Raw genomic sequence first — 17,137 nt, forward strand, 5'->3', positions numbered from 1 at the left:
GTTGATTTTCAACCTGATTTTCATTTTCAACGTTGGGTTTGGTCTTCTAAATGCGAATTTTGTCATTGTTTTGGTGCACACTAGCTTATAGACAACAGTAAGGCTAACATATTCATAATAAAAGTCAAAAAACTTTAAATAGGGCACTATTTGAGGGAACAGCCATTTGGGTGTCGGAAACCACTGTGGACGTTATTGAGTGCACTTACTCAATCTCACATTCAATCCCACTACTGGAACTGTGTTCTAGAAATAAATTTGATATTGATATGAGGGTAGGTTGGCAGGCATAGATTCAGAGGCATAAGGTACTGTAAGTATTACATACAACAATGCAACAATAATAAACATTGCATTGACATTTACTTTTGAAGTACTTTTTACTTTAAAAACAAGTACTTCTGTACTTTTACTTTTACTTAAGTAAAAATCGGGTCTTTGCAACCTTTACTTGTAACGGAGTAATATTTGATCAGTAGTACTGTACTTTCACTCAAGTAAGGAAGTTGTGTACTTTGTCCACCTCTGCTGAAAACAGTACAAGTACAGTATTTCGGCAATAACTAGGCTATACTCTATGTGGCAAAATGTACTTCTTTTTTTTTTTTTTTCTTACAAAGTAAATAAGTTATTTCAAAGATGATAATGGGTTTCATTTGTTGAGGTCGTATGACAACAATTGAGCACATGTCCAGAATTACATAACACAATTTATTAACGATACATTTTTTAACAAATGTGTACACTAAATAAATTCATATGCAGCAGACAAGTAAGCTATCCATTCCAACTGTATGTATTTTGTTTGTTTGTTTTTGAGTAAATGTAGTAGGTCATCTGGGTAGCCTATTCTATTCTATACAGAAAATGTTCATACTGTTTAGTATAGGAGCCATTGTAAGAGTAGTATAGTAGCCTATATTATTTACTGTGGTTGTGGCTGATTACAGAGGAGAAATGCAAGGGTAGAGAAAAAGCCTTTGTCTTACCTGTGTGCCATACAGTATATGTATTCCTTGCATGCATGGCAAATGTAGGTGTCAGAGTCCTTAGAACACGTGAATAAGTTATTGAGAGAAGCACACTTACTGCTACGCCACTTAAAAATAAAATGTAGTGCTTAAATAATCTCATGTCTACGATATGTATGATAAAATCTTCTTCTACTAATTTAAACAAAAGACAGCATTTCTTCAATGCTCCGAACGTCCTGCCCTTAAACACACAGATGACTTTACATATGCAGGTTGCATCATTGACATCAGTGTACTTTTTTTTTCTCATGTTGTTTTTCCTCATGATTATATTATATTATATTATATTATATTATATTATATTATATTATATTATATTATATTATATTATATTATATTATATTATATTAACGTGTCTGAATATTTCTGAACATGTTTTAAAGGAAAATATATTGCATGTTTTTTTTATATATAAAAAATGTTGTCTTTTTCTGTTTCTTATTTTTCTTACTTTAACATCTATATATAATTCAGCACTGCAAAAACAATATAGCCTAAATAAAGTGCCTGTTCAATGTTGTAAAATGGTCATATAAAACATGCAATGCGACATAGGCTAATTATTACCCATTTTAATACACTACACAAACCTGTCCCAAATAACAACAAAAACCTCTCATGATTGTCACGATTAAGTTATTGATTTGTAAACATTAACTTGGCAAAATACAATGTTCTAAATAAGATTTAAATGAACGTTTAAAAGGTTGGGTCTTGGGTGACGTATTTGAACGAGGCGCCCGTTTTCTTATTGCACTACAATCCAATCGGCGCCAGAGGGCAGCAGCGGCTGAAATAACACTCATAGCGTTGCGGTGAAGAAGACTGCAAGTACGGTTGGGTAGTCAACAGTGTTATGTATATGACCTTTTCTAATTAATAATATCAGATCGGTTCGTCTTTCTCATGAGCTATGGTTTTTAGGCTGGTGCACTAACACGTCGTTGCTGTGTTCAAACAGGACGCACTTGTCGCTGTATAATATCTAGAGGTTACTGTCTGTCAGATTGTGAAGTTATGGCACATCCAGCACATGTATCAGTGGTTCGGTCTTTGTATAAGAGAATCCTGTTACTGCACCGCTTCCTGCCCATAGACCTGCGGGCTCTGGGTGATCAGTATGTGAAAGATGAATTCAGAAGAAACAAGTCTGCATCAGGTGAAGATGTCACACGCTTCATGACAGAATGGCAGGTAAGAGGGAAACCCAGCTGTGAGCTTCCATCACTTGACTGCAGAGAAAGCAAATACATTTAAATCGCTTAATCACATGACAGTGCTTGAATCGAATCAAGTCTTATAATGGGGGTCCCCCACAATAATTTATTTTATTTTTTGGTGGTGTGGCTTCACTGTGCATCCCTCCATTTACAGACCCTTTCCAAAAAATTAGAATATCATGGAAACGTTTATTTATTTCCATAATTCCATTCAAAATGTTAAACTTCCATAGATTATAGATTCAGGGCCCACAACTTAAATGATTTCAAGTATTTAATTGTTTATTTGTACATAATTTGGGCTTCCAGCTCATAAAACCCACGAAAACAGGATTTCCAAAAATTAGAATATTACATGAAATCACACAGTAATTACACAGTGATACCATGGTCATTGAACCAGGTTTTGGTTCTTTTGGCAGTGTGGGCAGGTGCAAATCCTGCTGGAAAATGAAGGAAGCATGAAGTGCTCTGAAAATGTCCTGGTAGACGGCTGCGTTGAGTGGACAGCACAGTGGACCAACACCAGCCGATGACATGGCTCCCCAAACCAGCACAGACTGTGGAAACTTCACACTGGACTTCAAGCATCTTGGATTGTGTGCCTCTCCATTCTTCCTCCAGACTCTGGGACCTTGGTTTCCAAATGAGATGCAAAATTTGCTCTCATCAGAAAAGAGGACTTTGGTCCACCGTGCTTTATTAAATCCAGAGTCAACGCAGCCGTCTACCAGGACATTTTCAGAGCACTTCATGCTTCCTTCATTTTCCAGCAGGATTTGCACCTGCCCACACTGCCAAAAGAACCAAAACCTGGTTCAATGACCATGGTATCACTGTGTAATTACTGTGTGATTTCATATAATATTCTATATATATATTTTTTTTTTTATGAGCTGGAAGCCCAAATTATGTACAAATAAACAACTAAATACTTGAAATCGTTTAAGTTGTGGGCCCTGAATCTATAATCTATGGAAGTTTAACGTTTTGAATGGAATTATGGAAATAAATAAACTTGATATTATAATTTTTTGGAAAGGGTCTGTACATCATGCCACTGTATATCATCATTCTCGCATAACCCCACATGTAATTTCCCCTAATTATTTTTCATCCTCATCCTATTTGTATATGTTGTCAGTGCATTGTAAGTGTTGTTGTAAAATGGAAACAAATTTATTTTTACAAGAGATGTTACCAAATCTTAAGTTCTTTAAATGGATAGATCACCCAAAAAGGAAAATGTTGTCATCATTTACTCACCCTCAAGTTGTTCCAAACCTGTATGAGTTTCTTTCTTCTGTTGAACACAAAATAAGATATTTGGAATAATGTTGGTAATCAAACATTTGACGGTAGCCATTGACGTCCATAGTATGGAAAAAAAATGGAAGTCAGTAGCCACCGTCAACTGTTTGATTACCAATATTCTTCAAAATATCTTCTTTTGTGTTCAACAGAAGAAACTCATACAGGTTTGGAACAACTTGAGGGTGAGTAAATGACAACATTTTATTGTTTGGGCGGAACTATCCCTTTAATGAGTCAGGCCTTTGCTGAAACATTCCACATGATGGCAGCACCTTCCTGAAGTCTCATGAAGACATAATGGAATTCATCCATAACCCCATAACTAACAAATCCTTTTCTCCCAGGGAGCACCGCTGTTTCCTGACACCATCTGTGTACATTCATTACACTTTAATCCAGCATCACTTTGATGAGACCTCTTTCTTTCATTTTAGTTATGTGGTTACAGAATCGTGCTCTGACGCCATGCTCGTATGAAATGTTCCATGACAAATCCAAAGATCGAATTCAACGCATGAACTCCACTTAAACATGCAGCAGCATGCGTTCGAGGAGCAATAATCCAGATCTTCCTTTACTCTAAGCCTGGATATTGGAGTTGATTTTTGAGCTGTCAAACTTCACAAGATGTATTACACTTCTAGTATGGTTCTGGTAGCTCAGGATTGTGGACAAAGCTCTTGTTGCAATTTCACAGTAATGCAGTATAATTTCAGAGGACTCGATGTTCCTGTACTGGCTTTGACAGAAACAGATATTCTTTAAGAGGGTAAAAATCTCACACTTGCAGGTAATGAGAGTCACTATGTCCTTGTACAGTACACATCCTTCCAAAATGGACAGCTGACTGTCCTGAAAAAAAATTAGTCTAGCCCTTTGCAACATTTCGCTTATGCACGTATACAGTTAGAAAATAAATCCGGTAAATACAGAAAATGTAATAAAATACACAGAGTACACCTTAAAGGGATAGTTCAGCCCAAAAAGAAAATGTTGTCATTATTTACTCACATTCATGTCGTTCCAAACCTGCGTTACTTTCTTTCTTTTGTGGAACACATAATGCCATACATCAGCTTTGTTTGGGAAAGGACTGAAATTTAAGTCATTGTTCACTGATAATCTTCCCCTCCAGTGAACTTGTAGCAGTTTGTGACTGAATCATTGAGTGAATTAAACTCGAGTACAGATAATTCGGACCATTTTTGTGAATTGGATAACACAATTGAAAAGATTTGACTCAAAAGAACAATTTATTCATAAGTGAGACTTCACAAATTCTTTCATGAACACATCAAAGACAGCTACAACACAATTTTAATATTTTTCTCACACAAAGCTGTCGTATGACTTTAGAACACTTAAGAACCATTGTTTGGACCACTTTTATGACACTTTTACAGTAAGTGGCTTATTTGTCATTTTGACAGCCTGTTTACTTTCAGTATAATAAGATTGCCATTATATTTCTCAGAAATTCACTGTTTGTGTTGCATGGATAAAAGTGAATTATATAGGTTTGGAATAACATGAGACTGAGTAAATTATGACATAATTTTCATTTGTAGGTGAACTCAACTCAAAAGTGATTCCAGTAGAGTTTGATATTAGCATGTTACTACGCAAACCATGTGATGTGTTGATTGTAAAAGCAATAATATTGGGTAAAAGTAATCACTTTTTTATTAGATTGGACTGTTTTGGTATTGAGTTCACTTGCAGCGAGTAAAAACATAGTTTGTGCCGATCACAATGTGCTTTTGGGGTTGCATTGAGCATGAAACCCTTTAAATTCAATTTACAGTTTATGAAATACAATTTCAGTTCTACACCACTATGTCCACTGTAAAACCTGGGTCCAGAATCAAAGGCCTATATCATAGGAACATGCCTATGTTACCTTAAAGGGATAATTCACCCAAAAATGAAAATTCTGCACATTATTACTCCCATATGTCGTTCTAAACCTGCATGAGTTTCTTTCTTCTGTTTAACACAGAATATGATATTTTAAAGAATAAATGCCTAAAAATTCAATCTGTTCATCATATAAAGCGATCTAATCTCTTCAGAAAATTTGGACTTGACTGCTCAATTCAAATGGACTAGTTTTATGATCTCTTTATGAACTTTTTGAAGCGTCAAAGTCATAGGCGTAATTTGCGGGTGGGACATGTCCCCACCACTTTTTGCCAGGGTCGATATTGTCCCCACCCCACTACTTTTTGAAACATCTCGAAGCACGGATGTACCTAATACAGATAAATAAAACATCTCCGGTTAACTTGTAGGGCATTCATTTCGTTCATTTGTTAAATAAGAGACAATCTAGTGCTGAAATGTGTTGTTTTTAAATCAAGCTGAGTGCTTGTTTCAGTGGCGCAGATACAGTGTTCTCTTGTGGCTCAGTCTGAACACGGATGCGCACTTTAATCTATCGTTTAACGCAGTTGCGAAGACTCTCTATTCTTTCTGGTGTTGTGCCAAATTATTACCCCCCTAACATTGGTAGGTTTAGGATTAGTTGTGGGGGAGGGGTTAGGATTAGGGGTGGGGTTAGGATTAGGCAATCAGGTACTGACTTTAACGAGGGGGGTAATGAGGGGGGTAATAATTTGGCGGGGGTCGAAATTCGGCACAACACCGGTGAAATCACAAAAACAAATTGCACACAAACGTCACGTGTCCCTGATTAATATACAACCACTTATGAACATATTTGCGTTTGATGAGAAAACAAAAAAAACAATACAAGTGCGGATTAGAACCCGAAACCTCTGACACGCTTGGCAAAAGTTCTATCACTTGACCAATAAAGTACACAAGCAAAATTTGCGGATCTATGCATTTATTCACGTGAAAATTCTAGACACTAACAATATTAGTAGATCTCATTAAACGACAAATTAAACCCAATGAATGTACTATTTAAATTGATTTCTGGACATCAAATTTGTATTGTACACATACAGTATCTTACACCCTCTCACCCCCCACACCCACCCACACCTGTCCCACCCACTTTTTAAAACAAAGGTACGCCACTGGACAAAGTGTCAGTTGCGTAGCTGTCAATGGAGGAATAGAAATCTCTCAGATTTAATCAAAAAGATCTTAATTTGTGTTCTGAAAATGAATGACAGAATTTTAATTTTTGGGTGAACTAACCCTTTAAAGGTAATCTCCACCCAAAAATGAATGTTCTGTCATCATTTACTCACCCTCATGACATTCTAAACTTATATGACTTGCTTTCTTCTTGGGAACATATAGAAACATATTTTGTTTGGCTACACAATAGACGCCAGTGGGCTTCAATGCTGTTTGGTTCCCAATTGTCTTCCAAATATCTTTTGTGTTCGCAAGAAGAAAGTAAGTCATACTGAGGTAGGCAGCTCACTATTTTACAACAGAGCTGTAGTGCTTCACACTCGCTCACAATACAGCTGTGAATGGAGGAGTCCACTCTAACATTAGTATTGGGAAGGAGTGTGTGTGAGTGCTTAAGAACCCCCTTCCCACTCGTTCATTTGGAGGTGAGTGAATTACTGTGGGGTCTCAGTTTTCAAAGCACTGCTGAAAAAAAATAAAAAAATGAGGAAGGGTGGCAGAGCCAGGAACAGACGTAGAGCGAGCCTCCAAATGTGATTAGGAGCACTGAGTGTTCACTTTAATCCAGTTACACCAGAGGGCCCAGGGGGCTTCTCATCGCCTAATAAATCGACCGCATTGCAACAGACAAGCTTTCCCTGAGGAATGAAAGAAAAGGAGAATGTGAAGGAGTGAAAAGTGTGTGCATTGTTGTTTTTATATATGGGTTTGCCATTTTCGCCTGGTAGATGATAAATCTGGTGAAGACATTTTATAGACTTTTTTTGATGGAAGGGTCAGAATATCTTGGGATATTGGGAAGACTTGGGACAACCCAGAACATCATATTAGTCATCAACATCTAGTTGCCTCATGTTACTATGTTAAAAACAACTCAGAACACCATAAAAAGCTAATGACAACGCCCAGGTAACATCTTTTCAATGTGCAAACACCACACCATGTTTCTTCATACAAATTTGAATATGTATGTAACTTGGTCTGGGTGACAAAATGTCGATATCAAAGTTGAACCTCAGGAGCACCAAAGCACCATGTGTCAGAAGCAAGTGCATTACCACTAATCTTATATTAAAGGTGATGTGAGATACAAAATAAGAAGGGGTGAAGAGGAAATTAACTTTATGAATATCAAAATAATAACAGGACCGAGCATTTGTGTCTGCATACTTGCATATAGTTTACTCCTTGCTTATTTTTAAAATGTTGCACATAGCAATGAAAACAGGTGTGACAAAGTGCTGGTTAACCTTTTAACCTCAGAAATTTGCTGGCTCAAGAACTATAAAGGCCCTGATCTACTCTCTGTGAAGTTGTTCTTCGTTCTTTGCTCAGGGATAAACAGATGTTTGAAATGGTTGTACAGTGGTCCACTGCTTGCGACCATTCCAACTCTGGCCATGCTGCTAGGAGTGGTGTCAAAAATGACAGTGGTGAGAAAAGAGTAGCATGTTTGACTTTGATGAACTCAGCGAAAAGTGAACCAGAAAATATTAACCAAAGTCCCTTTTTCGACAAGTCATTTCACTCGGCGTCCATCTTTGAAATGCCTCTCGGCATGCAAGTACAGCTCCTATCTTTTTGAATGGGGAAACATCAAATTCTCCAAAACTGTTCACCAAGCTTACGATTAAATTTCATATTTGAAATCACCAAAGAAATCTGACAACTGTCTAATCAATTTTGTTTCTAAATGCTAAATCTAAACGAATCATGATTTAAGCGCTCATCTCACTGTTTCTATAGGAACTGGAGCTTCTAATGGCAGCTGCAGTGAGCATTGCACTTTTCCCCATTCAAAACAATACTAGTGACATGAAGGTCCTTAACTGTCATTGCGATATTTAGTTTTTCTGCAATAATTGCAATATTGAAACTCTATTTAGAAATAATTAATCATTCTAGAATGATTGGGGTAATTTTGTAGGGGAGTGAATATGCATAGAAAACAATGAACAAATTACAAGTATAGATAAATACAATAGAACAAAGATACAACTGAAATGTTTTAGTCTAAGAGTATTCAGGTATGGAAATTGAATAATCAAATGTAAAATAACACTGCATAGTCTTCACTGTATTTATTAAATCTAATTAATCTTTATTAAAGCTATAAGTGATTGTTTTTTGTTGTTTGATTAACATTAATGACGATTCAGGATAATGATTCGCATCCATTTTCTTTCTCAATTGTTTAAGTTCACGTAAGCGACTGTATTTATGAAGATACTCGCTGAGACGGGCATTTTGACATAATTTTGCGTGTATGTGTCCGTTCAAGCACAAATAGATGAAAAAGAGAACGGAATTCGGTGTTCGCGTGCTGTGCGCGCACGGGATCAGAATTGAGTTCTCTTTCGCACCTTCTTGCGCTTGAATGGTTTAAAATCGCTTGAATGTTTAAACTGGTGCCTAGTCTGTACGGATCACACATCAACTACGATCCCTATACTTGACATCCCGATATTGATGCTAGAACTATATCGTGTAGCCCTAAGTTGGATCTAAGTTTTCCGAAAACTTTTCCAACTCTAAAACACTTACATTGGAGATTTTGTTTGAGATTTTGCTTGATGTAAATTGGAGCCTTGAGCCATCTCCATGGTTGCTTCCAGGGGATTGTCTCTGTAATTATTATACTATTTGTCACTTTGGATAAAAGCATCTCTTAAAGGACTACTGACTTAACTGTGAATCCATTGTTATTTCAGCGGCACGTTTCGAAGCTGTACTGTGCATACAAAGTAGTGGTCATAGACCTAATCTATTTATCAGTATAGATCTTTAAAGTTATGTGCCCTTGGGAAAGTCAGGCTATTCCAGACAAACATAAAACGGGTTGCCTGATTACGTCAATGCGATGGGATGTGAGGTGTTTATATTCAGAAGGTGAGCTTCACCAAAAAGCTTGGCATTCAGTATGCCCACATCCCTTCCATTCTTAAAATATTACTCTTTGGCAGATGTTCAATCTAATTACATTATGTAGAGGAGGAAGCTTCTCAGACAAATGGCCTTTTACTTCCAAAATTGAATTGCGTCCAAATTCCAAGATGTTAGGAGAGTGAATGAGAGTTCTTAATGGTTTTGTTTTCAGTGTATTTTCCTGAATGAGTCTGCCCGTAATGTCTTGTAGGTTTGATCGTAAGCAGTCATGACAGACGTGACGGACAAGTTTCAATTAAGAATGAAGCTCATATGATAGAATCATCGGTATGGTGTAAATGTTTAGTTCTACTCTGGGACTTTGCGTACTAGTGCTACAAGGATTGAGGAGGATAATCGTATTTAACAATTCTGGTTCTGATTCCAATGAATCATTCTCTTAGTTCTTTTGTGGACGACCAACCCACAATAATGTATCCTATATACTATGAAAATAATGTTTTTAGTTACAATTAAGTGATTGTTTTAATAATTAAAATACTTACTAGAACAAAATCTATTGTGGGCGTCTGTCTTTAAGTGCACATTATGGACAATCAGTCGGTATTTCTTAGTGTCATGATTACACACAACACACTTTATTTACTTTATTTAGAATCAGACACGACTTGAAGGTGATTTGCTGTTCAGTGAGTGAGGGAATCGCTAAGACTGAATCAAATCAAGCATTTTTGAGCTACTTCTTTCAACAAATGTATTGGACTACACTGGTCATGCTGTATGTTTGTTTCTTTCTCTGTGGTTCTGTATATTCAGTAACAAACTTTCAGTGTTTTTTACATGGCAGCAGAAGAATGTATACCTTGAAGAACATTGATACAAATGAAAATAGTTTGGTTGCAGTATTTTTTTTTTAAATGGAATTGATTATGAAAAAGAACTGACAACCCCACCAAGGATGCACTAAGAGGAGCCAGAATGTGTTGACATAATATAACAACTGTTCTTTACTTGGTTAACAGAAAAAAAACCTGCACCTCAGATATGTTGTAAGGCCAATTTTACTAGCAAGTTGAAGAACATTGGCTTTGTAAAACTTGTAGAGACTTTGGACCTTCGTACAGGTGGTAATCACTGATATAGAGGGAGTGATTTAAGTGGGCTTAGAGAGAGCAGAAGGCATTGACCTCCATTAGACCTTTGTGGATTCCATGATACTTCGTAACCCCCGTGACCTGCATTTCATCTAGTGAATTGCAATCAATGAATCTCCAACAAAGAGAAATAAATAATTCTGTCACAGTCTGTAATAGTAAATCAATAGCTCTCTATAAAATGAATTTCTTAATTGTGCCGGTGTGTCAAATCAATACAAGAACTAATAGCAGGCACACAAGTGTTAAGGTTTTAGTTATCTCAGAAAAGTTCTAAAGTAGCTAAAAAATAAAAAGTTGCTCATGTTTTTTTAATGTATCCGTTTTATTTTCTGTGCAGAACTACAAAGACACCCTACAGACGCAGGTGCTGGAAGCGGCGGGAAACAAGAAATTGGTATTTGGCGCTGATTTATCGGAAGATAAACTCAAAGACTTTCAAGAAGAGCAGATGGGGCAGCTTTACGAGCTTATGCTTGAGTCCACAAAACCCAACCGGCAGTTTGATATTCAAGAGGAGGGAACGCCAAAGTAACACCCTCTGAAGAGAAGAAAAGAAGGGGAAGCCATCCGATGGGTCAAAGTTTGACTTATTATAAAATACTGTACATAGCCAAGTCTGATGATTACATTAAAATGCTACAAAGAGCTACTAATACGAGTCTCATATTTTTAAGAGCAAAAAAATTCTTTAAGCCGTCAAATTGGCCAGGTAGTGAAACTAAAGCATGCACGGCATTTAATGGTCATTTCCAATGACATCAGAGTTTACTGGTATTTTGGTACTGATGTGTGAATAATATCTTGCCGCCAAAAAGAGGGAATGCTGTTGTTTCTGTGAACAGCACATTTGTGTATTTACAAAAAAAAAGTTGTTCTGGTAATTTTTCGGTAATTTACCAGAATTACAGTGTGAAAGGTGCTATTGTCATTGCCATCATGTGCACACAGAAAAAGTTTGCAGACACGATAAAAAGTAATTCTCCACACTCTTTTCCTTCATTACAGATGAAAAAAGCTCAAATCAATAATGCTTCTCTCACTCTATGAATCATTAGATTGTCTGAAAAATAATACCTCATTAGCCTTAGACTGTCTAAGTATATCTGTATATCTGTGTATACACTTTCACCATAGAGCTGCACAAAAAGCTTCAGCACTGTCAGCTAGCATCAGCTGATTGGTTGTGAGATATTTTCTCCCATGTTGAACTTTACCAAATACTGCTCTAGAAGACAAGCATCTTTAGTCAAGTAAGAAAACCAATTTAGTCGACACTGAACACTAAAATCAATGGTTTGTGAAGAAATCAGTATTCATGTGAGACCATACAGCCTCAATACAAATAATGACAAGGAATGGTCCAAAGTGTTTTGAATAGAGGCGTTTAAGCGGAGGTGGTTTGTTTTGTTGCACTTCAGCATGGCTCCCTTAACACGCAGATTCATTTCTGAATGCCACTTCAATCATAAAACAAACTGTAATGACACAATACAGCTCCTATAAGTGAGCAAGAGCCATAAACTGATCTCCCACAACAAAAATGTTGCGCAATGACAGTCACGCCACATAAATCTTTTTTTTATTCTTTTTTTTTTTATTATAGTCATGATAATTGAAAAGTGTTTTTCTTCTTTATTCTAATGCTAACTTCAAGTTAGTGTCAGGGTGGAATAAAACATGCTTACCAACATATTCGCTCCATGAAGACGTACACCCTAGAATCTTTGTGCTGTCATGTTAGAAGGGCATGACTCTGGATCGAATGGCTTCTGACAGGAGAGAAAGCGAATGCGTATCCTCAGGGATTATGAGAAGACTTGGAGGTAATATATATTCTTTTCGTCTCAGAACACAGAGAGAAAGTGATAAAATGGAAATGCACTCACGGCAACCTTTTGCTCGAGCTGCTAGAGTAAAGAAAAGCTGAACAAAAGATGTGAAAGGGCAGAAATCAATGGGCAGAGACGATCCAACACTTCAGCTGGTGTGCAGATTGTCGGAGGACACAAAATGACAGGCCATTGGAAAACACTTTACACGCCGTGAAAAAAAAGAGAAAGATTTTTCGAAGTTGTAAATAAAACAAAGATCATTGGATTATGTTTTACAAGAAAATACTATTTCAGTATATCTACTTCAGTTCAATGTTACTTGCCATTTCTCTTTCATCTCTTTCCGAGTACATTTTAAAAAAAATAAATCCTGTAACAATTTATTTTCAGTGCAGTGTTTTACTTGAGGCACATGGTACGTAATTTGTGTTTCTTAAGTTAAATATCAGGAAAGATTACCCAAAAGTCCTTGTTTTAGCTTTGAAGACAAGGGTAGTAATTACTACTTGTGCAACGTATCATCATTGGCTTAAGTGACAAGTAGCCTATTGTGTGCTGAACTATAACGTTTATACAGTGGGTAATTAGCATAAAACCTTGATTGAGGCCAAATCTTACAGGGAGGAATCATAGACATTATGGGCATGACTCTCATACATGACTCTCAATGTGGAATACTGTGTGAGGTTTAAATGAGTCAACAAAGCTATAAAATGAAGCAGCAGAAAGGATATACGCTGAGCCAATAGAAAGTTTCCAGGTTATCATTCAGGGTGCTGAAATGAAGACATCAGACTGTGTGCCTCAGACAAATCAATTTCATGTGTTGACACATTGCATTATTCATAACATATAAAAAACTGTTTTATTCAAACAAACCGAGCCCATCGCAAACAATTTGGCACAATAGATGCAGATGATTTTATTAATGTAGATTGACACACAGATATAATGGAATTGAAAGAAGATTTTTTTTTTTCTTAAATTAAGGATAAATAACATGAGGAAAGTCCCAGATGTCTAAATATAACTTCAGCTAAATGTTAAATTATGAAATCTCAGAAGTCAAGTCACCTTCATTTATATAGAGCTTTTAACAATACAGACTGTTTCAAAGCAGCTTTACAGTGATTAGGGGAAAGTGGGGTGAGTTGTGCCAGTTTTTACTCAAAGTGACTTTAAAGTGAGGCCATGGCAGTAATGCCTTCAACTTAAGGATGTACATATATTTCAGGATGTGGTGCATCCCTGAGAACAATAACTTTGGATCTGAAATAAATTGTTTCAGAAATATAGCTCTTGGGAAAAAAGTGGTCTCATGGCACAACTTGCCCCTGGTGCGGGGGAAGTTGTGCCTTTGGTGGAATACATTGGGGGTAAATTGTGCCAGTGATTTCTGAAGTAAAACAGAACATTTTAATGTTATGAACCGTAATGCTATATGAAAGCAAGATAAATTCAATACAAAATTACTCATTTAAGGTTTATTTAGATATTGTCACCCTGGAATACCATAGCATGCGTTTCTCCTACTATGGTAAATTGCATAGGGATTTTGTATTGAACATAACTCTGGATCACAGTGTCATAGAGACAAGGGGGCGGGCTCATTTTACTCAGACGGCCAATCAGTCTCTCAGGATCATTGTGAAGCTATCAAGCTACGCCCTAGCAACCATTTAGAGCACCATAGCAACACAATATATGATATTTGTGAATCATTTCAGGCAAAAATGCTTTGGCAATAGATGCCTGTTGACATAGCGCTGTCTGTCAATTATGTAACATATAAGAATAAAGTGACTAGGCTAATTTCTAAACATCCTATTGTGACATAGGCCACTTAAAAACGGAATAAAACTTCTCTTTAATAACATAGTGCAAACTGAAAACTGAAATCAGTGTTAGCTAAATTAAACAAATAGCAGGCAGGCCCAAGTCAAACAATGATGAGGCATGACCATCTCCTCACTTCTCAAGATTATCCCCTGTGAGTATGTAGGTCTAGGTGGTCTGGATCTGGCACAACTTAACCCAGGCCCTTTGGCACAAATCACCCCAGACCCACAAGTTTGAAAAACTAGCATGATCCAGCAGTTAAGAGCTAACATCATGCTAACTGTATATACTCATTGTGTAGCCTACTAAAGCACTAAAACATGTGTGAAATGTTTTCAAACTTGTCTATAATTGTTCAGACACTACAATCAAAAAACCTAAATCATAGAAATTTTACTTTGAAAGGGAAAAAACAGTTTTTTGCACTAAAATGTGCTTAACTCTCATGCCATGTGTCTCTCTTCTTTGGAGGACGAGTAAAAGTGATTGCTTTTCAAAATTATGTGGTCACATGACCAATTTCTTCTATGGTTTTCCAGAAACAAGGGTGGAACTACTTCCCCCCCTGGCACAAATCACCCCACTCTCCCCTATAGGAAATTAAAGTAACAGAGATTGTTTGGGCTTTGCAGCAGCTCTAAAATTTTTACTGTCCAGCTAAAGTTAGTTTTGATTGATTCACTTCCGTTGCAAAGATCAATAGTTATTAACTTAGGGGCCGCTTACACGACACCGTTCTAACAGAAAACCCCTAAACCTTGAAATAGGCTCCAATAGGTGCAAGCTTTAAAAAAATGTTAAAAACATTATCATCTCTGCGTAAACTTCAAAAACGTGAATCTGTGAAAATGCTGACGGCGTGCACATGCGTATTACGTGTTTAGTCTATAGGTATGCACGTTTTAATATATATGTGCGCAGGCGTGTAGTCTTTCTTTACAAATTGACCTCAACAAATCACTTGTCTGGCCTTAAAATGTAATAATACAGAATTTTTTGTTGCTTCCACATATCCATGTGAACTGGAATCATTTTGACCACGTTTTATCTGTACAAAGGTAAAGGGAAGGGAAGGGGGCCTTCACAGGGGAGAGATTAGTTGACACTTCAGGACTGCGTTGTCGTCGTGTCCAGGCGCATGTCCTTAATCAGATCTGGATACGGCCTGGATGTGGCGGACTGCGGTAAGCCTTGGGATAAACAGAGAAACTAATATTAGCGTAGACGCCATTTTTTTGTAATGTAATGAGTACATCAGGATCTAATCTATGCAGCCTAACGTTGAATTATAGAAGTTGATAATGTTATGTGTAGGCAAGGTCAAAGAGATGTGTTTTTAGTCTAGATTTAAACTGACAGAGTGTGTCTGCTTCCCATACAATGTTAAGAAGACTGTTCCAAAGTTTTGGTGCTAAATCGGAAAAGGATCTACAGCCAATGCAGTGTTGACAGAACCGGGCTGATATGGTCATACTTCCTGGTTCTGGTAAGCTAACACTGCTGCGTTTTGGACCAGCTGTAGTTTATTAAGCGTGCAGGGCATTCATCCATAAGAGCATTACAATAATCTAGCTTTGATGTCATGAATGCATGAACTAATTGTTCCGCATTTGTCGTTGAAAGCATATGTCCTAATTTAGATATATTTTTAAGATGGAAGAACGTGGTTTTACAGCTACTAGAAACGTGACTTTCAAATTAAAGATTGGCATCAAAGAACACACCCAGGTTCCTAACCGACGAAGAAGACTTGACAGCTGCTATCAAGTGTTAGACAGTATTCTAGGTTTTTTGTCCAATAATTAGAATCTCTGTTTTTTCAAATTTAAGTAGTAGGAAATTACTAGTCATCCAGTTTTTTATATCAGCTAAGCATTCCGTTAATTTTGCGAATTGAAAAGTTTCGTCAGGGCGTGGTGAAGAAATATAGAGCTGAGTATCATCAGCATAACAGTGAAAACTAATGCCATGCTTCCTAATGATATCTCCCAAGGGAAGCTAGTACTGAGCCTTGTGGTACTCCATACTGAACTTGTGATCGATAAGACATCTCTTCATTTACTGCTACAAACTGATAACGGTCAGACAAGTATGATTTAAACCATGCTAATACAATTCCACTAATGCCAACATAATTTTCTAGTCTATTTAAAAGAATGTTGTGGTCAATGGCATCAAATGCAGCATGCATTAAGATCAAGTAACACTAATAGAGAGATACAACCACGATCAGGTGAGAAGAGCAAATCATCTAATGACAAAGATGAATTAATGATATTAAGAAGAGGATCTATGACCTCTGGAAGCATCTCTTTCAATAGCTTGGTCGGTATAGGGTCTAACATACATGTTGCTGATTTAGATTTAATGAGTTTAGAAAATTCTTCCTCTCCCATAGCAATGAATGAATAGAATTTTTCCTCAGGAAGACTACAATGCTCACTTAAGGGCCCGAGTGTGCTCGTTGGACTATTTTCTTTAATCTTCTTTAAGCGCAAAGGAGCAACTGTGTCTAAAGTGCTGGAAAAGAGAGAGTCAAAAGTTTCTGTCACAATATTGAGTTCTTCTAAGCTATCTGGGATGCTGAGGTGATGAAACTGATCAGGAATATTATTAATAAAGGAATCTTTAGTGGCAGAAGTGATAGGTCAAACATATTTGTAACACAGAGTCGGCTTTGCAGCCTTGGCTAAATGAAGTTTACACGAGACTAGATAATGATCTGAGATGTCATCGCTCTGCTG

At 36.9% G+C, this 17,137-nt stretch overlaps 1 protein-coding gene across 1 annotated transcript; it reads left to right on the plus strand.

The window, feature by feature from the left end:
* The first annotated feature begins 1,838 nt into the window (after positions 1-1,838).
* sdhaf3 (succinate dehydrogenase complex assembly factor 3) lies at positions 1,839-11,375 on the plus strand. Its single transcript, XM_084130005.1, has 2 exons — positions 1,839-2,228; positions 11,060-11,375. The coding sequence occupies exons 1-2, from the start codon at positions 2,052-2,054 to the stop codon at positions 11,252-11,254; spliced, it is 372 nt and encodes a 123-aa protein (XP_083986131.1). The 5' UTR covers positions 1,839-2,051; the 3' UTR covers positions 11,255-11,375.
* Positions 11,376-17,137: the final 5,762 nt, after the last annotated feature.

Source organism: Abramis brama (assembly GCF_963993115.1).
Source record: "Abramis brama genome assembly, chromosome: 12".
Lineage (NCBI taxonomy): Eukaryota > Metazoa > Chordata > Actinopteri > Cypriniformes > Leuciscidae > Abramis > Abramis brama.

Excerpts from the sequence above, each read along its gene's own strand:
- sdhaf3 (XM_084130005.1), top strand. The coding sequence starts at position 2,052 with ATGGCACATCCAGCACATGTATCAGTGGTTCGGTCTTTGTATAAGAGA. Across the intron at positions 2,229-11,059 it reads GCTTCATGACAGAATGGCAG|AACTACAAAGACACCCTACA; the intron begins GTAAGAGGGAAA and ends TTTTCTGTGCAG.